Here is a 25,464-nt window from a genome sequence, read left to right on the forward strand (position 1 = left end):
ATCACATTAAAATATTTAAGTTTGCAATATGGGGTTAATATCTAAAAGCTGTTTAGCACTTACTTGACACAATGTTTTATCAGTATCAGAGGGGTAGCCCTGTTAGTCTGGTTCTGTAAAAAGTGACAGAGTCCTGTTGCACGTTATACACTGACAGATACACTGATACTGAAGCATAAGCTTTCGTGGGTGAATACCCACTTTGTCAGATGAATATAACGAAGTGAGTATTCACCCATGAAAGCTTATGCTCCAATACGTCTGTTAGTCTATAAGGTGCCACGGGACTCTGTCGCTTTTAATAAAACGTTAAAATCCTAATAACATATTGGGAATCTGAGAGTATTTATTAAAGATAGTGTTATAAATGGGCCATAAATCAGGAATGCTTTAAAGTAAAAGTTGGACTGTCAAAAAAATAAATAAATAGGGAAGCTGCTTCTGGTTCCAAGTCCCCAGAATCCACTTACAAGTCTTGATCTGTTGCTGTGTTAGAGTAAACAGTCCATTCTTCAGATGACCCACAAATTCAATTGTTTACCAAATTTCACATACTTTTCAGGATATAGTGAGGCTCATTCTACCCATAGATCATAGTGATGTTTTGCAGTTGTGAAACAACTTCTCTGCTTGCTTAAAGATGTAGAATCTGGAAATATGCCAGATTTACAGTTACAGTGAAAATTTTCCATTCTTGTTGCAGCTTTTAACACCTTATTCTTCATCTTACCTGTTCTGCACGTGAGACAGTTCAATAAAGTAGCAGGACCATTCTCCTAAAGCCAGTAGTAATGGGTTTGGAGGAACACACACCATTACATTTAACCACCCAGGTAGCAAAAAGATGCCAGTTAAGTCTTCACTCTTCCTCAGTAGTTTGAAAATTTACCTGAGACTTATTTTTCAGGGTATCCATTAATGAGGGTGTGTTTTGGGGATGTTGACATTGTAGCTTGACATGACTGTCAAACTGATATCAATACCCTACTTCTAAGAGGGGAAAGATTACGCTTTCTAGAGGAAGTGGTTAGAAAAGAATATAGAAAGGAACCCAGGAATACTGACTTCTGTGCAATTTACCTAGATCCTTATATGGTTTCCAGTACTGTGGTATATGTGTGCCTCACAGACATTAATGAATTTATTTTCATAGCGTGGTAAATATCATGAGTCCCTCTTTAAGATGAGGAATTGTGAGTTGCCTACGATTGCACAGAAAGTCTATGGCAGAGCTGGGAATTGAGTACAGTTGTGAGTCTGTCCACTACGGACCATCCTTCTTTGCCAAGCCGTGGCATTGGTTTACTGTGTGACCTTTGGCAATTCAATTTACCCTCTCCACTTCTTTTCCACTCTATAAGATGAGGACATTTGCCTATCTTCTATAAATTATTCTGGTGATTATCAAGCTAATATTTGTAAAACTTTGAGAGATCCTGAGAAGAAATCATCACGTAAGTACAGCATATGATTAGTTAACTATTGTACAAGTATACAATACTCTACATCAGATAAAACCCCTTTGCCACAGTGTTGTCAAATTAGATAGTCCTGACTGTTGCAGAGAAGGTGCCTGATGTGTTATGCAGTTCTTTGAAGTATAACTTCTATTTTTTGAGTTAAAAAAAATTAACAATATATAAAATATGTGGGGGTAGAGTAACAGAGTGCCCCAGTTGATGCTTGCAAACCAGGAGGATTCCAGTGGTAGGAAATTGAGGCATTTTTTTAGTAGTCAGGGATTTGCAGCATATTGTGCTTCAGATTGATCAGGAACCTACTAGTTGAAGGTTCATAAGATATGGAGCCCCTGAGCATGCCTCAGGGACAGCACCATGATAGGAGTCTCATTCCAGGGTCCTCTCCTTTATCAGAAGCTGTTGGTGGGGGAGTTGACATCTTACCTTCGCATTGCTGCAAACATTTCTCATCTTCCCCCTTTCATTTCTGTCTTTAGCATGTGTATGCTCTATCTCCTGACTACTAGAACATAGAAATCTTACTGGACACTTTAATATGAGGTGATGAGAAGTGTGTGTTTATATAAAACTGCCATTCTGTGGGAGAAATGTGAGAGAAAATATAGAGGAAGTAACTAAACTACAAAATGTAGGGGATAGACTATCCTTAAGAGATACTACGTTCAGATAAACTCCTCTACATAGGCCACTTTCAAGAAAAGGGACTTGTAGAGGCATTCACATCCTCCTAATAGTTGAAGGAGCTTCTTTATATGAGATTCACCTTTTGTGGCTTTCTATAAAGAGAAGATAACTCTTTGCATGTGCCGCAAGTTCTTCCTTGATTAGTCTGCAGTTAGTCTTAATCTTGCAAAGTGCAAAATTTTAAAATATTTTCTAACAGTTAAATTGTTCTCTGGTGTATTCAAGTTTGGAAGGTTTCCTTTAAATGGGCTTATTTTCTGGACCACAATTCTGCAATAATCTATGGCCACAAAATAATGGAATATAATGGGGCCTTGGCATGGTGTGCTTTTACATACTAGAAGGATCTCAGAGTACAGGATATATACATATCATAATACCCTGTGCTTTAACTCTGGACCTAAATAAGTGACAGAAAACTTCTTATTGTAGTCTGAAAAATAGTGTAATAATATAAAGTATAGTAACTTCTGTAGGCTTAACTGATGAAAATGTATTTGTATAAGTCTTATTATGACAGTTAACTTTTGATGTCATAACTTATTTGTTGACAGTATTAAGTTTAAGTGGCTGAAAGTACTATCTTTGCTCCAAAAGTTAAGGCACATAATGCCTTTTGTAATTGTGCAAATGTTAACTATAGTGACCCGAAATGGTTCATTGACCATATTAAACTTCTTTTTTGGATGCAGTGAACTCTGCCAGTTGCTATTACTTCATTTACTGTAGCACATCCCTTTCCTTCCTAACAGGTTAATTATTTAATTTTAGTGAGTGATTAGAGACTTAAAATTGCATGCTTCTGCTTTCTTGAGAGCATGCAGCCATCTCATATCATTTAATTATCTGATTTGTTTGATATTGTGATTCAGCTGTCTAATAACAGATTGGCATAGTTTTCTCTTAGTGGATGCACATTTAATAGTAAATATTAAAAGTTAACTAAGAGATCAGATATTAAGTAGGCTAGTTATTTAATTGATTAAAAGTACAAATGTTAGCAAGGACTAACTTTGAAGAAGTTGGTGTGCTGAATGAATCTAAAAACCTCAGCTGAGCATATGTTTCTATGTACTTAACACATCCAGAGTACGGCACTGTGGAGCATAGATGATTTCATGCATAAATAAGAGCAGAGGGTTAGGGCCTGGTCAAAATTTTTATCTTGGAAGTCCATATTCTTTGGCACTCAATTCCATGCATACTAAGTTAAATATGAAAATGTATTGACCGACCTAATTCAAAAAGTTTCCCAAGGACCTGTTTACTGAGGAATGTGAATTTAATCACTTTAATTACCATCTTCATGCAGTTTTTAGTTGAACTTAAATATAACCAACCATGGCAAAATACATAATGTAAAAATAAACATAAGGCAGCATAGAACAATCATCTATGGCAAGTTAACAAAATCAGTATAAAGACAACTTAAATGCAGAGTTTTTATGCATTCCCATAAAGCTTTAACAGTCATTCTAGCAAGAATTGCTGTTAAAGTTGTCTAACTGTTGCTGTTGTAATTCCCTGTTTTCACTAAACCATAACTTTCTGTAACTTTCACTTTATAGATTAAAGTTTTCCATGCTTGGTTTCTGCCCAAAGGGAAAAAAATTTGGAGAGTTTGAGCAAAAACTATGCATTATTTTAAATCCTTTCTCTGCTATGATGCCTACAAGTTACTTCTGGTATTGGTTCGGCAATTGGTGATGTGAGACTTATTTTTCTGCTAAATTCTGTTAATTTCATTACCTCATCCTCCCACTCCCCCATTTTGTCTGCTTGTTTCATAATACAAATGATAATTTAAAAAAAATCCTCATATTTTTGAGCAGTGCTGCAGCTAAAATAGTGGTTTGAAAGTTGAACTTTGGCATGGAAAAAGCTCTCAGTGAAGAGCAGTGTGAACCTCGGTAAAGAGGAAATTAGTTTTTAATTAGACTCTTAGGATAGATTAGTACTTGAGTACATTGAGCACAGTACGTTATTGCTAGGGTTAAGTGCATAACTAAAGAATTGCGTGGGATGTACATGCATACCAAACCTGATGTGGCAGCTTCCTACCCACAAGTCTGTAAAGGCTTGCAGGAGATGCCTTCCAGTAGTGCTAGTGCTTTATTGGCCTTGAGAGTAGAGATGATTCTTAAGCCTTCGAAATGTTGCTTTCCTTTTCTGCAAGAATAGCTCCCATTTACATGGCTATAGGATCATCCATCAGATTGTGCCAGGCTTCAGGTTGGCTCAGCTGTGAAGTGGTGTCTGCAACCACTCTGAGCAACATGTAGCCTTCTGGTGAGCAAGGGAAGAACCCAGAAGGAGCCATCAGGGCAAGGTGAGCAGAAAATGCTGTATAAAACAGATAAAATACATAGGAGGAAAAGAGAGAATTTACTCTGGAAAAGGTTAGAGAGAAGTAGATAGAAAAAAGTGATACTGTTAACATTGCCTGTGGCACGTTGGAAGAGGATAGGAAGGTAAGGGCCAGGTAACCTCTGAGGGCCTATGATCTGTGCAATAGGCTTTTACCTGCTTTTTAATGTCTGGTAAAAGGCTATTTGAAGAGTTAAATTTGTTATTTATACAAGTTATGGCAGCTGGGTGTAGGGCAGGGGAGGGCAAACTTTTTGGCCTGAGGGCCGCATTGGGTTTCAGAAATTGTATGGTGGGCCGGTTAGGAGAGGCTGTGCCTCCCCAAACAGGCAGGCGTGGCCCCGCCCCTCCCCATATCCAACCCTCCCGCTTCTTGCCCCTGACTGCCCCTCGGGACTCCTGCCCCATCCAACCCCCCCCCGTTCCCTGATGGCCCCCCCAGACTCCTGCCCCATCCACCCACTCCAGTCCCTGTCCCCTAACTGCCCCCCTGCTGCCCCATCCAACCCCCCCCGTTCCCTGATGGCCCCCCCAGACTCCTGCCCCATCCACCCACTCCAGTCCCTGTCCCCTAACTGCCCCCCTGCTGCCCCATCCAACCCCCCCTCCTTCCTGACTTCCGCCCTCCCCCCCAAGACTTCTGCCCCATCCAACCACCCCTTCTCCCTGACCACCCCCCGAACTCCTCTGCCCTCTATGCACCCCCCCCACCCCGCTCCCTTACCGCGCTGCCTGGAGCACTGGTGGCTGGCAGCGCAGCTGCACCATGACACGCACCATGCAGCACAGAGCACTGGTTCAGGCCAGGCTCTGCAGCTGCGCTGCCCCAGGAGCTCACCGCTCCACCACTCAGAGCATTGCGCTGGTGGCGCAGTAAGCTGAGGCTGCGGTGGAGAGGAACAGCATGGGGAGGGCTGGGGGCTAGCCTCCCCGGTAGTGGTATGTTAATTAGCATGCAAATATAAAGTATACTTTCCCTGAGTGTTGAAAAATGGATAGGTGGATAACAGCATATCTTACATCACAGCTTGGTCATGCACATGCCATATTTCCAGTTTCACTAAGATGAAATTATCTGTATAAAAGTGTTTCATTTAATTGTTCGTTCACTGGTGTGGAACACAGGCAACCACATCTAGCAGGAACACGGCCGCTTAGGGACGCATTATACATTAAAACTCACTAAACACCAGTGGCCCTGTTGCAAGATCTTCACGGTATGTCATATTTGGGATAACACTTCTAGTTATCAGTCTTGATCTTTACTGCCAGATAGCCCTGAAGAAGGAATAGCATAACTGGTATGAACTTCTAGACCACAGCACTTGTAGCGCAAACTCATCATGTGGCAAAAAGAAGACAGACTAAGCTAGTAGGCCACCATAGCAGCTGGTAGAAGGGGACCAGTGAAATAGTAGCTGCTTGTTGTGCTGTGGGCGTAAATCACTCCAATTCAGCATTTCAAGACTGAGCTGGGGGTACTGCCATCTCTTGTATCTCCTTTTCTTTTCCTTTCTGGGAGGAAGGTGAGTGTTGGTGACTCGGGGGGCAGAGGTTGAGAAAAAATTTAAGTGAGAAAATTTAAGTGAGGGACCCTGATGTGAAGAACTTCTCCTGAGCATAGGAGACACAGCCGGCTACCGTAACTACTTCTGTGGTTCCACATACCATCTAAGTTCCTGTTTAGGACTGTTGAGAGAGGTTGGAAGTGAAGATAAAGCTTAGCCTTGCCCACTTAAGTTGCTTTGATCTGAAGGATGTGTATGTTTTTGGAGGTACCTGTGGCTTTGAGAACCAGAGTCTTGGTCCATACACAAACGCATCCACAGCAAACTGTTCCCTCCCTCTGCTGTCTGGATTGTAGCCAGTTAGTGAGCTGTACATCCAGCATAGAACAAACATACTTTGACAAGAATTACTGACCTCTGCAAGGGAAGAGGTACAGGGGCAGGGAAAAATTGGTGTTATACTAATGCTTTTCCTGAAGCCTTTGGGACAAATGTTTCCCTATGTGGAGCTCCACTGAAGGAGTTTTCCTTCCCTTAACACAAAGCCTGCAAGCAAGTTCAGTTATGACCCAGGTTTTGATAGGGAACAGACTGGAAACATTGGTTCAGAAACTGGTTTGTTGATGTCTCCATGATGGATCCTAACTGGGAGGAAGCTGGGTATCAGGAGCTGGAGCTGTTTTCCTGAACCTCCAAATATTTCCAATGTATTGCACAGCAGAGTTGGGGATAGCAACACTACTGACTGCTGGAGTGGGTGAAGTCACTAAACATGGCTGATGAGGGGTGAAACACTGTAGAAATGTTTTGGGGGCATTTGCCCTGTTTATAAGCAGTGCAGTCCATTCAGAATTCCTGAGAAACTCCTCTTCCAGTGGAAAATAATCTTTTCCAAAGGTGTGCATGCCCAAATTAAAACAAACAAACAAACAAAACCTGTTGTCTGTGGAGGCAGCATGTGGGGAGGATGTGTTTGTTCAACAAACATGCCAGTGGGAATAGGTTTCATGTTCCAAAAAAGCACACTCTTTCCATTCTCTGTGTTTGGGCAGAAGTACCAGGAGCAGCTCTTCTTCCATTATCTGGTATTGGGCAGAAATACTGAGAGCAGAGAATCCAACTCGGCAGGAATAACCATTGCATCACTTGATCACTTTTGACTTACATTTTCCATAGGATTTTGTATTGATCGGAAGTTGCCCCCTTAAACTTAGGTAATTAAAAAGTTCAAATTGCTAAATCTGAAATCCTGTAGAATAGTTGCTTTAGTATTACAAAAATTGCTGAGTTTATGAATTTAATGCCTTCTAAAATGACTGTACCCAGAGTGTTCTAGGTGAAAGATCAGTACTTCCAATGCACTGAGAATATGTTCTCAATTAACTTGAATATTTATGAACTTTTTATTTAAAAATTTAATATAGGATTTGATTTGAAATTGACTTTTCCTTTCTTTTATACTAAGATTGGTTTTGAGGGGTGAGCAGGAGGTACCAGACTCGATGAGTTTCCATCGAAATGTCGGAAAAGTCAAGCCAGAGCACAAAAGCAAAGGATGGAAAAACAAAGTATGCAACACTCAGTCTATTTAATACTTACAAGGGAAAGTCATTGGAAACACAGAAAACCACAGGTGAGTAAATTGAGTTGACTTATGTTTATGTTCTGTAACTCTGCTAGTAAGTACAATTATATTTGAGATTGGTCATGTGGACTATGTGATCTGAATGCAACAAGATGTCAAACTGTATGTGTTAGAAAGCTGCTAGATGGAAAGCATGATGGCAAAGGCTTTAGTTGTAATATTACTTATGGTTACTTGTACCATAGTTCTTCAATTTCGGGGGTCAGAGCACTCCTTCCATTCCTGTAGTAAGTGGAGTTGTAGCCTTGGGGTATAAATAATACTTTGTAAAAACATGGTTGCATTTTACTGTTGTCTACTTGCAGTCTTTGTAGCAATGTAATAAAATGGAGACAGCTAAGAGGAAAACAATGCTATGATGATAGTATATTCACCTTTGTTCAGTATTGTGAGCCTTTTGCTTCAGGGTATTGCTAATCTCTCCATACAACACAAACAAACTTTTTTGTTGAATTGGACTTAGTTGATCTAGTTCCTAAAGCAGATATCTTTGATCTCCTGTTTTTTGCTGGATTTTGATTAATTGGTTCTTAATCCCCATTGGTGGAAAAAGTTCTGTTTCACTTTAACTAGTGAGACAAGGAATGGGTACCTTCCATTTCAGGTGCTCTGGCAGAGCTAGAGAGAGCTTGTGGAGTGTCTGTCTGCAATATGCCAGATTAAACCAGTGTAGTTATTCTTTCATTAACAATAAAGTTCATCATATTGTTTCCCTAATATGACACTCAAATTCCCTGAGAGCCTTGAATTTTAGGTCTGAATTGAACCAGGCAAATGTTAGAAGGAATGTTGATTGTTAGTTATATTTTTAAGTTACTGTTCTATCTTTGAAGACCCTCTTTTTTAAGTATGTTTAAATGGACGTAGTTAACTTTGAAAATTTTATCTAATAATGTTGCAATTAATCTGTTCCAAGTAACTGAGATTACTATAATTTGGAAGATGTTAGAGGATTTTTTTCAGTTTATTTGTGCCTTTGAATAGTATACAGTCACTTTCATTGTTTTGGTCCGTTACAATTTCGCTTAAAGTGATATCCCTTTCATTCCACACGGTGGTGGGAAACCTATCTACGTGTACTTTCTGAAGTCCTGCAAAAGGATCTTTGCCATTTTTTAAGTTTTGAAAAATTCCTGTAAATTTGGGGCTTGTATAATCCATTTTCAGTTTGATCCTGAGGACATCAGAATAAATTAGCTTCAAAACTATGAAAACTATATCAGAACTCTTCTAAGCAAGGAATGTATAACTCCTGCTTGACAGTTATATGTAGATTTCAAGGGACTTGCTTTTTAATCTTTAGTGCCTTTTTTTGTTTGTTTTTAACATTGTGGTAAAACAATTTTTTCTTCTACTAAATCTGTAGCTTTACATGAACATTGTGAATTTTAAGGAAAAAAGTGAAAATTAATGTTTTCTTCTTTTTTGGCATACAGTTGCCGCACGCCATGGATTACAGAGTCTTGGAAAAGTTGCCATTTCACGGAGGATGCCTCCCCCTGCTAACCTCCCTAGTCTCAAAGCAGAGAATAAAGGCAATGATCCTAATGTAATCATTGTGCCTAAAGATGGCACAGGATGGGCTTCTAAACAAGAACAGCATGAGGAAGAAAAGTAAGCTACAACAGAACAACTTACTGATTTCATTCAGTATAACTTGTGAAAGTCCTGTTATACTGCAAACACCTTAATGAAGGCCAGAGGAAAAATAGGAAGTTGGTGGCTGTGTTACAATAAGCCTAAAATGTTGGGATATTATCATAGAGGAAATAATGCCATATTAATTGTTGACAGGGAGGCTTTCACCACATGAGGCTGGTTGAAATGAATTTAATTATTCTTACACTGGAGACAGTATGCCTACATATATTCCAGATGAAGAGCTATAACCCTTTCAGTGCTGTTCACAAATTTAACTATTATGGCTGTTTTTTTATCTATATTACAACTGTTAACTACCTCTCCTCTAGTAGTATTTCCTTTAAGTGCTAACCAGGTCTCAAATCATTTAGGAATTCATAGGTTAAACCCAACACCTTTTCAGTCATCTTTTTAAAAAAAACAAAAATTAAGCAAAATTCTGCTTTATTTTAGATGTAATTTTGTATCCTATCTATTTTAATTGCTATCTTCCTGTGCACCAAAATACTTCAAATATAGTATTGAAGTCTCATCTTTGCAGCTGTTTCTTACATAACATCAAATCTCACATAATTTACTGACCATAGATCTTCATTATTCCGGTATTACTTCTCTCATCGCTTAAAGGGATGGGAGGCAGTGATTAATAAAGTACTTACATTTACCTTGGAGTGATGTCAACTTAAGTATTTTGATGCATGGCTAAACAGTAGCAGATATTGGGTAAACATAATTCAGTTTTATGTCTTACAATTTGCTCAGAAGAGAAGACTTGTAGAGTAAATTACTGTTCATCTCCAGAATGTTGCGTCCATATCAGGATTTTAGGACATAGCATGACAATAAGTAAACTTCTGTTCATACTGGGTGTACATTTGTGTTGCAGATTAGGACTTCAGTTCCTAGTTCTTTCAATGCCATAATTATCACAGGCACAAGTGAGCAGAATAAGTTAATACTTCTGACAAAATTGCTCATTCTGTCCTGAGAACAAATCTCTCCATCCATTTCAGACAACCAGAAGTGCCGCAGACACAGCCAAAACCTGTAGTTCCCGCTCCTCCAGAAGTAGCTCCTGTTGCCAAATCATGGGCCAGTACCAAGCCAAGTGGGCAAGGCGATGGTAAGTGAAGTTTAAAGTGGAAGAAACCCAGGCTGGCCCAGTGGTCTAGTATTTGTGCTTGGCACTGCTATGTGGGAGATCTGGGCTCAATATTCTTTTGGTCTTGTCTCTTGTCCCCTGGGACAGCAGGGGCTGGGAGTGTTGTGGAGACAACTTCCTTGTCTCTAAGGTGAGGGAGTGCCTTGTCACTCAAGTGAATCCCTGACGCCAACTTAGCAGTAGTGTTATTGATTGGCTACACAGGGAATTGTACAGCCCTCCTTTGCTGGTGTTCCTGGGGAAGATGATGGCTGGGGGTGCAAGTCCTTGAATATGGCAGGGTTAAGAGGGGAAGGAAAATAAAGAAATCCTCAGCCTGTGGCAGGGATGTGTGTAGCTCTTCTCTGGCATGGGAGGGGGAACAGTAAACACCCAGTGGTCAAGCTAATCATGCATATGTTTAGCATAAACCAAAAATCTGGAACCATGAAGTTTAGCAACTGCAGTTCAAACAGCATATCTGCTACAAGATGTTTTTTCCACTTGTTGCTATATAGCTCTTGCAGTATTTTTTAAAGCCAGAGAGTATTGACTCAAGTAGTTTTCCTGGGAAAGAATTAATAGTGGTGTTTTTTTTCTTACAATATGAAAGAAATGGTAGATTGTGTCCATGAATGTGACTCTTAAGTTCTTCAGCATTTTCACTACTATTCTAGGATAAAAGTTTGACCTTTTACTATCAGTAATTGACCAGAGAAATAACACACTTCTTCTTCGAGTGATTGCTCCTATGCATTCCAGTTAGGTGTGCGCGCTGCGCGTGCACGGCATCTCGGAACTTTTTTACCCTAGCAACTCCGGCGGGCCGGCTGGCGCCCCCTGGAGTGGCGCCGCTATGGCGCCTGTTATATACTTCAGCCGGCCCGTCCGCTCCTCAGTTCCTTCTTACCGCCCGTGACGGCCAGTTGGAACTGTGGAGCGATCTTTGTCCTCCACTACCCTAGCTCTCGCTACAGGTTTTTTGTAGATAGTTATCTTAGTACATATAGTTAGTTGTGATAGTTATAGTTACAGTTAGTTTGTTAGGTTTAGTGTTAAGGTTAGGGGGGGTTTCCCTCCCTTTCCTGCCCCGGTGCGGGCTCATGCCCAAGGCACCGGGCTTTAAGCCCTGCGCACTTTGCCAGAGGCCTATGCCGATTGGGGACCCGCACGACGCCTGTCTTCGCTGCCTCGGCGAGGGTCATCGCACAGACAAGTGCAAAATTTGTTCCGCCTTCAAGCCGAGAACGCGTAAGGAGTGGGACAATAGACTAAAGCAGCTCCTTATGGAGGCGTCGCTGCAGCCCCCGGCACCGGCCGCGCCGGCACCGAGAGCACCATCGGTGCAGGGCGCTCCGGCAGCTCCGAGCCGCTCCGGCACCGCGGCACCGCAGACTCAGTCAGGCGCTGAGAAGACCCGGCACCGATCTCTTTTGCCTGCCAGAAAGCACAGACTGGCTAAGGCTATTGCTGAGTCCCGCGCGCAGGACTCAGCCAAGACTATTGCGCCATCGGCGCCTCCCGCGGTGGCCGTGCGCCCAGCAGGCACCGGGCCGTTGACTCCGGCGCCAAAAGGCCCGTCGAGTCCGGCACCGCCACGCTCCCCGGCGCCGTCCGTGGTTGAGCCAGGACTGCCTTCGACGCCGGAGACATTCGCTGCAGCCCGAGAGCTCATACAGCTCGTAGAGGCACCGAGCCTCCGGCCCCCGGCACCGCCGGTGCGGGCTGTACCATCCATCGGGAAGCCGGCGATGATGCTCCGCCCGTCCTCCGCGGACCGCCGGCACAAGCGACACTCCCGGTCCCGATCACGATCCCGGTCCCGACGGCGGTTGCTTTCTCGATCTCGGCACCGTTCGCCGTCTCGGTACCGGTCGCTGTCCCGCCGCCGGTCAGAGTCCCGGTACCGTTCGTCGTCTCGGTACCGGTCGCACTCCCGGCGCAGATCCAGGTCCCGATCGCCATCGCGTCGGCACCACCGGAGGTCTCCATCACGGCGTCATTCCCGACATCGCGATTTCCGCAGCCTCTCCCGGCACCGCAGATCCCGGCACCGGTCGAGCTCCCGGCACCGCGGTGACCGACGGTCTCGATCACCGTCTCGGTACCGGACGTACTCACGCCGTCCCTCGGTACCGTCTGCGGAGAGGCTACCGCCTTCAGCTGTGCAGTCTGTCAGCGCCTCAGCGCCTCCTTGGCCATCCCACCCGGCATCGGTGGCCTCCAGCGTGGACAGCACCGCGCACCTGCCACCGACCCCACATGGTGATCATCAGGGGTCTCAGCGGTGGGGCTTCTGGGTTCCATGGGCCCAGCATGAGGCGCAGGGGGTACCGTTTCCCCTGAGAGACCTAGCAGTCGAGCGCAGGGTCCCCGAGGCGACTGTTAGACGGCCGGCCTGAAGGCCCATCAGGACCTGCTTCGCCGGGTGGCGACGGCCATGGATCTCCCAGTGGCGGAGGTCCAGGAGGACGAGGGCCCTATCACCAATGTGGTGGGCGCGGACGCTCCCGTGCGCGTGGCGTTACCCTTCGTCAGGACAATTCAAAAGAACGGCACTACGCTCTGGCAAACCCCTGCATCCATTCCTCCCACGGCCCGCGAGGTTGAGCGTAAATACTTGGTCCCCCCGACGGGATACGAATACCTTTACACCCACCCAACCCCGGACTCGTTAGTGGTGCAGTCGGTTAATGACCGCGAGAGGCACGGTCAACCTGCCCCCGCGCCTAAATCCAAGGAGGCTCGGCGCATGGACCTGCTAGGCCGCAAGGTCTACTCGGCAGGCGGCTTGCAGATGAGAATTGCCAATCAGATGGTCCTCCTCGCCAGGTACGTCTACGACATCTTGACGTCCCTGGCGAAGTTCACGGAGCTCTTGCCTTCGGCCTCCCGCCAGGAGTTCACGACGTTGTTGGAGGAGGGCAGAAGGTCATCTCGATCCTCCATCACGGCCGCCCTCGACGCTGCGGACTCCGGAGCTCGGACCTTGGCCTCTGGCGTGTCAATGCGGCGCATCGCCTGGCTGCAATCCTCTACCCTGCCGCCAGAGGTGCAGTATACTCTACAGGACCTGCCCTTCAACACACAGGGTCTCTTTTCCGAAAAAACGGATTCTCGAATCCAGACCCTGAAAGACGGCCGTATTGCAATCCGTACTCTCGGCATGCACACGCCGGCGACGCAGCGCAGGTACTTCCGGCAGCAGCCCTCCCGGCCCCTTTATCAGCAGCGGTATCGGCCATACAATAGCCGGCGACCGGCCCAAAATCGCCGTCGTCCCTCTGGCAACCGCCGTAACCAGGGCCAGGCCGCTTCCAAGGCCCCTCAGGGGGCCAAGCAGGCCTTTTGATGGGACGCTCGAGGACGGCCCATCACTCTCCCTACCGGATCCTTCCCCGTTATTTTACAACCGCCTTTCCCATTTCTTTTCGGCGTGGTCCCAATTAACAACAGACAACTGGGTGCTTCAAACGGTCCAGTCGGGATACCGCCTGCAATTTGTTTCGCCCCCACCTTCCCACCCACCCTCCCTGTCCCTCTTCAGGGACTCCTCTCACGAGCAAGTCCTCTTACAAGAGGTTCAGTCTCTGTTGAGCGTGGGTGCCATAGAAGCAGTGCCTCAAGACAGGCGGGGCAGGGGATTCTATTCCCGCTATTTTCTCATCCCCAAAGCGAAAGGGGGGCTACGTCCTATCCTGGACCTTCGCGAGCTGAACAAGTACCTGCTCAAGCCCAAGTTTCGCATGGTCACTTTAGGGACCATCATTCCCTCTCTGGATCCGGGAGACTGGTTTGCCGCCCTCGACATGAAGGATGCCTACTTCCATGTCGCGATCTACCCTCCCCATCGACGCTACCTGCGTTTCGTGGTGAACGCACACTACCAGTTCGCAGTGTTGCCATTCAGACTCGCCACCGCCCCGAGGGTGTTTACCAAATGCATGGCGGTCGTTGCCGCAGCCCTCCGCTGTCGTCAGATACACGTCTACCCGTATCTCGACGACTGGCTGGTTCGAGGTCAGTCCCGACAACTCGTGATGGCCCAGATGACAGAAATCCTGTCTCTCTTTCAGCGACTCGGTCTTCTCATCAACGCCGAGAAGTCCACGTTGATGCCGGCACAGCGAGTGGAGTTCATTGGAGCGGTCCTCGACTCCACGGTGGCCAGGGCCTGTCTCCCTCGCGCTCGACACCAGACGATGGTCTCCATCATCCGGGACCTCGTCACTTTCCCGACCACGACGGTGCGCTCCTGCCTCCGCCTCCTGGGCCACATGGCTTCGTGCACGTATGTCACCGCGTACGCGCGGCTCCACCTCCGCCCGTTCCAGTCTTGGCTCGCGTCGGTATACCGGCCTCATCAAGACCCCATCGACATGGTGGTCACGGTCACCAGGATGACCCTTGAGTCCCTCCGCTGGTGGCTCGACCCGGAGGTCGTGTGTGCGGGAGTCCCGTTCCACCCTCCTCGCCCGTCCGCCACTCTGACCACGGATGCCTCAGCGCTCGGTTGGGGAGCTCACCTGGGCGACCTTCAAACCCAAGGTCTGTGGTCGCCCCAGGAGCTCGCCCTGCACATCAATGTCCGCGAGCTGCGAGCGATCCGTCTGGCCTGCCGCACCTTCTGCACCTGACTGCAAGGCCGCTGTGTAACAGTGTTCACGGACAATACAACAGCAATGTTCTACGTGAACAAACAGGGCGGAGCCCGATCCTCCCTCCTCTGCAAGGAGGCGATGCTCCTGTGGGACTTCTGCGTGACCCACTCCATTCACCTGGAAGCGTCCTTTCTTCCGGGAGTGCAGAACACGCTGGCCGACCATCTCAGCAGGTCGTTCCTCTCCCACGAGTGGTCCCTCCGTCCAGATGTCGTCCACACAATCTTCCGGAGGTGGGGGTTTCCCCAGATAGACCTATTCGCCTCCAGGGAGAACAGGAAGTGCCACCTGTTTTGCTCGTACCAGGGTCGCTCGCCAGGCTCCCTGTCGGACGCCTTCCTTTATCCCTGGACGGATCGCCTCCTCTATGCCTTCCCTCCGTTCCCACTCGTGCACCGAGTGCTCCTGAAGCTTCAGAGGGACAGAGCCACCGTCGTACTCGTAGCGCCGGCCTGGCCGAGGCAGCACTGGTACACCCTGCTGCTCGAGCTCTCTGTTCGGGAACCCATCCCCCTTCCGTTGTGGCCGGACCTCATCACCCAGGACTTCGGCAGACTCTGCCATCCGAACCTGCAGTCCCTCCATCTCACAGCTTGGTACCTGAGTGGTTGACCCACGCGGAGAGGGGCTGTTCTGCGGCAGTTCAGCAGGTCCTGCTTGAGAGCAGGAAGCCTTCCACTCGCTCCACTTACCTAGCGAAATGGAAGAGATTCGCACTATGGTGTGATCAACGAGGTCTCAATCCGTTCGTAGTCCCGGTCCCTACCATCCTGGACTACCTCTGGTACCTTAAGGAGCAAGGTCTTGCGGTCTCCTCCTTGAGAGTTCACCTGGCAGCAGTGTCCGCCTTTCGTCCATCCGTGGAAGGTCGGTCCATCTTCTCGAACCAGATGGTTTCCCGCTTCCTCAAGGGCCTGGACCGCTTGTACCCGCCGGTCCGGCGTCCTACCCCGACATGGGATTTGAACCTCGTGCTGGCTAAGCTGATGAGTCCCCCGTTCGAGCCCTTAGCCACGTGCTCACTGCTCTACCTCTCCTGGAAGACGGCCTTCCTCGTCGCCATTACATCAGCGAGACGAGTTTCTGAGCTCCGCGCTCTGACGGTTAGCCCGCCGTACACAGTCTTCCATGGGGACAAGGTGCAGCTTCGCCCTCATCCTGCATTCCTCCCGAAGGTAGTGTCAGCTTTCCATCTCAACCAGGAGATCTTCCTCCCGGTATTCTTCCCGAAGCCACATGCCTCGCCTCGGGAGCAACAGCTGCACACCCTCGACGTCCGCAGGGCGCTCGCTTTCTACATCGAGCGGACTAAGCCCTTCCGGCGTTCGCCCCAGCTGTTCGTAGCGGTTGCTGACCGCATGAAGGGCGAGCCGATATCCTCCCAGCGCATTTCCTCCTGGGTCACTGCTTGTATCCGGACCTGCTACGAGCTTGCTCGCGTGCCACCATGCCGCCTCACCGCTCACTCGACGAGAGCACACGCCTCGTCCGCCGCTTTCCTGGCCAATGTTCCGATCCAGGACATCTGTCGAGCGGCCACCTGGTCTTCGGTCCACACCTTTGCCTCCCACTACGCGTTGGTGCAGCAGTCTCGAGACGACGCAGCCTTCGGCTCCGCGGTGTTACACTCCGCCACGTCTCACTCCGACCCCACCGCCTAGGTAAGGCTTGGGAATCACCTAACTGGAATGCATAGGAGCAATCACTCGAAGAAGAAAAGACGGTTACTCACCTGTAGTAACTGTTGTTCTTCGAGATGTGTTGCTCCTATCCATTCCAGACCCGTCCTCCTTCCCCACTGTCGGAGTAGCCGGCAAGAAGGAACTGAGGAGCGGACGGGCCGGCTGGAGTATATAACAGGCGCCATAGCGGCGCCACTCCAGGGGGCACCAGCCGACCCGCCGGAGTTGCTAGGGTAAAAAAGTTCCGAGATGCCGTGCACGCGCGGCGCGCACACCTAACTGGAATGGATAGGAGCAACACATCTCGAAGAACAACAGTTACTACAGGTGAGTAACCGTCTTTTTTATCAGATGAGAAGTGCACACAATGAATCAGGAAGCAGTTTTGTTAACAGCACAGAAAATAAGTCATGGTCCCTTTTATTGGCTTAATTTTGAGACATCTGCTTGTAAGCCTCTTCTGACTGAATAACAGATTCGGTTGCAGCATTGTGGTGATCTATCTTTGTCCAAAACATCCTCATAGTGTGAACTTACTCTGAAAGATCAATGGAAATAACTTCTGAGCCTCTGTTATTGTAGGCATAGACCTAGTTTTTGCATGTTTTAATGTATTCTTGTGCATAAGGTCTTTGGATGCTGTGTTGTGGGGCAAATATTAGGATCAAGTTGGCAGTTCCAGATTGTTGGCATCCCGCTGCTCTTCCTAAAGTTTAATATGCATCTATCCTTGAATATAGGCAATCTCTCACTCCAAAACTAGATCTGATACAGTAACGCCTCACTTAAAGTCGTCCCGGTTAACATTTTTTGTTACATTGCTGATCAATTAGAGAACATGCTCATTTAAAATTCATAGAATCATAGACTTTAAGGCCAGAAGGGACCATTATCATCATCTAGTCTGACCTCCTGCACAATGTAGGCCACAGAATCTCACCCACCCACTCTGTATCAAACCTGTGTCTGAGCCATTGAAGTCCTCAAATCATGGTTTAAAGACTTCAGGGTGCAGATAATCTTCCAGCAAGTGATCCGTGCAATGCTCCCTTATAATGTTTGGCAGCCGCCTGCTTTGTCCACTGCTTGCAGAAAGAATAGCCCACTGGAACTAGCTGGTGGGGGCTTGGAACCAGGGTGGACCGGCAGCCTGCCTATCAGCTCCCTGCACCCCTAAGTTCCCTGTGCGGCAGCCACCCAGCAGGCTATCAATTGCCTGCAGTTCAGCTGTCCCTCCCACCACTGCCATGTGCTGCTCCTATCCTCTGTCTTGGAACGGCTCCGAGGAACCTCCTGCTTGCTGTGCAAGGGGAGTGGGGGGGGGGGAAAGGGTGCTAATGACAGGGTGTCCCCCTGCTCCTGCCCCCCACTTACCCCATCTCCATGTGGAGAGGGACAGCACAACAGAGCTCAGGAAGGAGGGAGCTTTCTGGCAGCAGCGGCTGTCTCAACTTGCTGATCTACTTAAAAAGGCAATGTACTTAAAAGTGGGGTCAGCATACTTACAGGGGCAATGTGCATGTCTTCCCTCCCTCCATTTGTGCTGCCTTGTAGAGTGTGAGGCTACATTAACAACGTGTTAACCCTTGAGGGCTCAGCCGAGTGCTAGTTCATCATTTAGTCAGTAAGGCATTCCTTGGAAAATATTCCACCCTCTGACTTCACCTTCACAATCATCATTGCTGTGTATAGTATTAAATTGTTTAAAACGTATAGTGTACGTGTATACATACACACACACGCGCGCGCGAGGGGGGGGTGTCTTTTGTCTGGTGAAAAAAGTCCCTGGAACCTAGCTCCCCCCACCCACACACACACTAATTCTTATGGGGAAATTGGATTCGCTTAACATCGTTTTGCTTAGTAATATTTTTCAGGAACATAACTATAACGTTAAACAAGGAGTTACTGTAGTTTGTCTTGCGTGAGTGTCCTGTGAGTGGGATAAGATCTGACTCATACTGGGGTACACATCACTCTTCTGCAGTAAAACCTTCTTCTTTGAGGTGGCACAGGAATTAGACTATGCTTGGTGACTTTGAGATGCATACAGATGTCTGTTTGAATTTAGTTAATGATTTTATGGCTGTCTTGAGAACTAAACCAGATGGTTGTCTCATCTCATGCATCTAGTCACGATATGGTGTTTGGACAGGAAGTTGATATTTTGGGGAATAGGGAAATTATACTTTTTGTCTTGGATTGATTCCAGTATCCTTCAGTTTGAGATTGCAGATGAACCTGCCATACAAGTTATAAACTTATATTTCCGGCCTGTTCTTGGTTGATGGAACTTGTGCATTTCTAGCTGTCTCTTGGGGAGAATAAAATTCAGCTGACTGATCCTTCATGATATAATAGGATTTTTTTCTTGTCTGTTGATAAGTGTTCTTTAAAGTCCCTCTCCACAGCTCCATTCTTGTCTCTCGCTATGTTTTATATGTATAATGTGAAAAATTAAGAAGGAAAGACTTCTAGAGCTCAGAAGCTTTGTGCAGTGCCTGACCAGTTGCAGCATATCTTTAGATCTTGTTGTGTAGGAGATAAAGAAAAAATGTAGTTGTCTCAACACCATCTTTAAAGTCTCTAACAGCTGAAATGTTCACGGTGGTTATTTCAGGTTGACTCCACTTGCTTAGATTGTCAAGTTTATGACTAAGGAAACTGTTACTTTGCAGACAGAATCACTTGATTCAGGCTTTATGGTCACACATCAGGCAATATTGTGAAGATGCATAAACATTTCCCCCCCACCCCCAATCCTGCTTACTGTAAGACCTCCTGGAAAAGTTGCTTTTGCCTCATAGGAGCAGCTGTATGAAGTGACTTCTGCTGCCTGCCACTTGCTGTTAGCAGTAGGAAATGTCTTCTCAGTAATAGCAGGACTTCTAGAGATCCCAGTCTGCTGACCCCCATGATAATTTTTTTTAAGTTTTATATTCATCTTGCAAAGTGAGGATTGGTTATACCAGAGCTTTCAAGGTCCCCAAATGGTTAGTCATGGGGGGAAATGTTGGGTGTTTGCCCTCTTTTCTTGTTTGTATAAGGAAGGCATGAAAGATTCTTTTCAGAACTTTGGTTTGTGCTCCATTCTTACCTTAAAAGCAGCAAAGAGTCCTGTGGCACCTTATAGACTAACAGACGTATTGGAGCATGAGCTTTCGTGGGTGAATACTCACTTCGTCTCATGCATCCGACGAAGTGGGTATTCACCCACGAAGGCGTATGCTCCAATACGTCTGTTAGTCTATAAGGTGCCACAGGACTCTGCTGCTTTTACAGATCCAGACTAACACGGTGTAGCAGGGTGCTGGTGCTCAAGCACCTAATTAGCCCCTGCTCAGCCAGTCTCAATCAGGGGAAATAGATTGGGGTTGGGGAAAAGGCTGGTGCCTGGCCTCAGGAACTGGCTGCACCTGTGGGCCTGCTCAGAGAAGAGCTATAAAGGCTGGCAGGCAGCCAGTGCAAAAGGGGGGATTGGCCAGGGAAGGGGTAGTCTCCAGAGGGAAGGGAGAAACCCTGTAAAGAGGAGACCAAAGCCTTGTAAACTTTGTATATAGTGTTGCTGGTGGTGGGTACTAGATGTAAATAAAAACCACGGGTGCTGAAAAAGAGAAGCCTGAAGGTGCTTTATTAAAGGAGCCCAGAGCAGCGGGAAGGCAGGCCAGGAAAGGACCCGGTTACACACGGCTACCCCTCTGATTCCTACCTTACAACTTCAAGAATATAGTCTTATCTTCCCTTCAGAACAAAAAAGGGCTCCTTGGAGGACCAGAGAATGATTGCAAGCTTTCTTTACCTTCAGCTGAAGGATTGGGGATTTGGAAACATTCAAAGATCTGTCCTTCTAACTAGTTATAGAATAGTCTGAGTTGGCAGTTTTTACAAAGAAAAAGGTTTAAACAGTTTGACTAAAAGTCATTTCCGTTCTCAATCAAACTTCATTTCCTTGGCATTTGGAATGTTATAGTCCTCCTAGATCTGCAGTTCATATAATCTTATAAATAACCAAGAAAGATTATCTTAATTTCAAATTTGTTTTAAGTAAAAACTATCTACGGCTTCTTTACATGTCATAAAAACGCAAACAATTGCACAAACACTTCCCCCCCTCTTTGCAGTTAATTTTAAGCTAGCCTCCCTGCTCAATTTTACTGAACTATTTTCTTGAGGAAGCTAGTTAGAAAGTACCTAACATCCTTAAAATTGCCCTTCTGAAGGTTTAGTGTTACCATACTAATTTTTGGTAGAGTTCTTCCAAGAGGATCTTAAGCTTAAAGTTTATTGTGATCTGTGTTTAAGAAACAACCTGTGGTTGAGTTATTAACATGCTACCTTAAACTAAGCCAAAAGTAGTGTTTTGCATACTCCAGATGTAGCTAATTCAAGAAGCTGGCATTCATGGTATTGAGAAATTGCTTATCCAAGCTGTCCCCATGTGACATACCAGTTAATATTTTAGGTAGTTCAAATGATCCATTATTGCTATTCTAGCACATTTTGTGTCCTCTTATCTTGATCCATCTAACATTATGTACAACAAGAAAGTAAATTGGCTCAGTGGATTTAACTACTCCTGGTATTCAGTAGTGAATATGGAATTTCACATTATTTTAAACTTGGATGAAATACACAGTTTTGTTTTATTTGAAAAATAGTATAGCTTTTTAAAGTAAAACTTTATAGTTGGCAAGTTATAGGGTCCTATTTTCTAAACTATATTAATTATTGAAACTTGTAACACTGTTTTGTTATAATTGTCTAGGTCCAAGTGTCCCAGTAAACAGTTATTTCCAGCAAGAGTTTCCCAGTCTGCAGGCAGCTGGGGATCAGGAAAAGTCAGGAAAAGAGAAAGATCCACCTGAAGAGCCCTATGGACCTGGACCCAGTTTACGGCCACAAAGTAGGTATACCGTAAAAGTCTTGTGAAGATGCATGCCAAATTTTAATTTGTGTAGCAGTGCGAGACTGACTCACTATGGTACCTCCTGCTGGTTGTGCTGGGAAGGGTGCCTTTTACTAGCGGGGTGTCACTCGCTGTTACTTCCACTTCTTCCACTGTCCTCCACCATCTGGACCTGGGTTGCTCCCAGACAGCAGTGTCCTCTTCGGGGGACAGCCCTCCGGCTGTGCCCCAACCCTCCGGCTGTGCCCCAGCCCGCTGTCTCCCTCCTTTCTGGGGCCAGGCAGTTCAGTCCTTCCACTTGCCTCAGTAGCCAACTGCAGTCTCTGGTCTAGCCCTGGCTTCAGGGGCAAACCGCAGTCTGGATTTAGGCCACTCTCCTCATTGGCAAGTAGGTGTAAAGGGGGGCAGGGACCCAGGCCTGCCCGCTATTCTGGGTCCCGACCCAAGGACCCTATAGCTGGCAACCACTTACTGCCCCTCCTCCTATTTCCACTGCCTACTTTCCCTGGGCCACTTCCCCTGTAGCTCTAGCACCTTCCCTGCCCTTGCTTCAAGGCCTCAGTCTGGCCATAGTCAGCCAAGAGCTCCCCTATTGCTCCGGTACCCTGCCCAGCACTGCAGTAACTCCGATGCTCCTCAGCAGACAGCCCTTGCCCTCCAGGAAGAGACTGCCTTTGCTCTACTGAGCAGCCTTTTATATATGGGCTGCTCCAGCAAGCCTTCTCTTGATTGGCTCTTCCAGTGAGCCATTTCCTGATTGGTGGAGTTCTGCGCAGCCTCTCCAAGGCTGCCTTAACCCTTCCTCCCAGTGTGGGGCAGCTGCCCCACCACAATTCAGTATAGGGTTTTACTAGGGATTTCTGGTGTGCACTATGAAATAATGGAATGTTGTCATTTAGAAGTTCAAATACTCAACAGAAAATTGACAAACGTGAATGGTCCTAAATTGTACATTACATACACTTGCAGATTTGTATAAGCATGTTCTTCCAGATTACATTTTCATACCTGTCTGCCTCAGTATATTGTCAGCTTTTTTTTGTTTACTCATTTTACTTTTCTTTGAATCTACAACCTTGTGTTTCTTATTTCAGTATCAGTGTTTACCTTTTACTGAGAGGTTACTCTGGGGAAATTTTCACACTTTCACTTCTGTTCCAGCACAATGTCTTCATATAGAAATAAGATACATTAATATTTCCCTTATTCCTAGGCTATGGTTCCCTTCACAGGTTCCCAAACTGTGGTCAACTGTCCACTCATGGTCCAAAGAGTACTTGCTAGTCACATTCAAATGATGCTGGCACCTTCTTATTTCTAGTTGCTAAATGTCATGACAAATAAAAATACTTTGATAATATTCACCATATGAGCAGTTCATGGAGTTGCCAAAGGGTGGCTGATTACGTAAGCACAAATGGGAGGAAGTGTGGTATGCAGAACTGTGAATGAGAGAAGAGTTGGTTTACAAGATACTTTCTGATAAGATTTGGTCCGTACTTTGAAAGTTTGAGACACTCTAAGACTTTAACAAGCTGAACCTCTCTCAGCTGCAGAGAGCTAATGTGGCCAGAACAAATCAAGGCCACACAGCACCTACAGGAGGTTGCTTTCACACACTGCTTCTGAGATGAGAGAGCTGTGTAGCCGCTGGGGCCTGGGAATCGGGAACCACACTTTTGATTCCAGCAATACTGTTCCTTACAGGAAAACACAGTGACTATTTCTTCTCCACCTAAAATTCATCATCCTTGTCCCAATCAAATGATCATGGAAAATATTTTCTTTAGTGTAGCTGCCACCTGTGCAGATGACAGTGCCTTGAGTACACTACAATCTTAAGTTGACCTGTGTTAGGTGGTCTTGCAGCCACCACAGTAATTATTGTGGTGGCTGATGTCCACACTACCCTCCTCCTGTCAGTGGTGTGCATCCCTCACCAGAGTGCTTCCACTGACTGAAGAGCCAGGGCCAGCTTCCCCTCCCACCCGGGCTTCTCACCTCTGATGGGTAGATCCACGCCCGGAGTCCGTCAACAGCCGTACTCCCAGCAGGAAGCCTCGATGCAGTTGGCCTGCAAGCGGGGAGCCAGAAGCCTCGATACAGCCGAACTCCCAGGGGGCAGTAGGGCTGCTAATGGGGAGTCCAGGCGGCACCCCAAGCCAGGAGCCTGGGTAGCAGGCCAGCTTGGAGCGGAGACCTAGCAGCAGTCTGGCTGGGGAGTTAGACTTTATTGTCAATTTCACAGCTTCAGCATAGCCATGAAAGCATAGCCTCACAGCTGGTGTAAGGAATGCAGTGTCTACACAGACGATGCATCATCCTAACTACACCAGCATAAGCCCTATGCTTCTCATGGAGGTGGAGCCATTATGTTGGTGTAGTAGGGCACTTAAATTGATGGGACAAGGCTGTAGGGTGTACACTGACATAATTAGGTCGATGTAAAGCAGTTTAGGTCGACCTAAATGTAGTGTAAACCAGGCCTGAGGCAGGTAGTAGTCAGAAAAAGGGATTTGGGCTTCCATGGCTCCTTTAAACCATTCTCCCCCTTCCCTTAGCATTCACATCTCCATTTTTTGTTCCTGCCTGTCTTCTGTACACCCGCCACTGGTACCTCTGACTGAAGCAGTGTATTTGATCAGAATCTAAGCTGGTTTGCGGGTGAAGAATAAACCAGCAAGGAGTGAGAGAAAGTAGGAAAATTTGCCTTGCCTGTCTAATGTTCCAGTCTCAGTTTCGACTGCATAGTCATCATGGATTTTTTGCTAGATTTCCATGCTCCTTTGAGGACAGCTCTTATAGCTAGAGCTTCCTGTCTACCCCTTTGTATAACAGATGGTGGAATCTGTCTGGGAGCTTCTAGATACTTGGATTCTGCCTAGAAAACTGAAGAAACTCTACATACAGCATTCTGCGTTCCATGGCTTTTGAGCTGTGCCACTCAAAAGTGAATTACTCCATGGCTTCCACTTGACACTGTCTCTTCAGGGACCTGTTGCTACAGCAATCTACTTAATCTACACACTGAGATCTTGGGGGAAAATAATTTTATATCAGTACCAGCACAGATACTCCTCCTAAGTCATCCCATAAGCTATGGAGCGTAGAGCAGGCTAGCCAGTTTAAATTTCATTGCTGGAAGTTCTCAGAGAAGAGTAATCTGGAGATGGGCTGAAGAGGAGGAGGAATGGGAGCCAACAATCCCTTTATCTGCAGTGGCTGCCACCTGCCTGAATGACAGACTACAAGGCATGTTCATCATTTGCACTGGTATTGCTACATCACAGAAAACGATTGGATAAGAAGTGTAATTTACTTTGTTACAAATCAGAAGCTTATTTAAAGTTGTGCTTGTCTTTCTCCCCAACTGGTTCCTTCCATGCAGATGTTGCTAGCTGGAGAGAAGGTGGAGTTAAGAATCTCAACACCCCAAATTCTCCAACTGATCAAGAAGTTAAGCCTCTTGGCCAAGAAGATGGTAGTGCAACAGGACCAGTAGAACAGAATGATGTCCCCAAGGCAGCAGAGAAAAGGGATATTCGGGTCGCACAGCCACCTCAGCCCAAGCTGAATGGTCAGCAACAACCTGCTGTCTCTTCCCAGTACAAAGCAATGATGCCACCCTATGTAAGTAACTTCTGTATCTTATATAAGTATCAGTGTGAGTGGTTGAATCAAAAGAATACTAGTATTAGGTGGTTAACCTGAAACATCTTATTCCTTCTTTGGAGCACTTATTGGCTTG

General features: G+C 46.4%; 1 protein-coding gene across 12 annotated transcripts in view; it reads left to right on the forward strand.

Moving 5' to 3' along the window:
- Positions 1 to 25,464, forward strand: part of PRRC2C (proline rich coiled-coil 2C) — a 133,824-nt gene that overhangs the window by 25,579 nt on the left and 82,781 nt on the right. For all 12 annotated transcript variants that reach the window (XM_045026659.1, XM_045026667.1, XM_045026662.1 and 9 more), the window contains exons 2-6: positions 7,506 to 7,673; positions 9,122 to 9,299; positions 10,340 to 10,449; positions 21,576 to 21,713; positions 25,105 to 25,346. In XM_045026659.1, the coding sequence (XP_044882594.1) occupies positions 7,559 to 7,673; positions 9,122 to 9,299; positions 10,340 to 10,449; positions 21,576 to 21,713; positions 25,105 to 25,346 (783 nt within the window). In that variant the 5' untranslated portion in view covers positions 7,506 to 7,558. The remainder of the gene's footprint in view (positions 1 to 7,505; positions 7,674 to 9,121; positions 9,300 to 10,339; positions 10,450 to 21,575; positions 21,714 to 25,104; positions 25,347 to 25,464) is intronic.

The sequence above is a fragment of the Mauremys mutica genome, chromosome 8 (genome assembly GCF_020497125.1).
Source record: "Mauremys mutica isolate MM-2020 ecotype Southern chromosome 8, ASM2049712v1, whole genome shotgun sequence".
Lineage (NCBI taxonomy): Eukaryota > Metazoa > Chordata > Testudines > Geoemydidae > Mauremys > Mauremys mutica.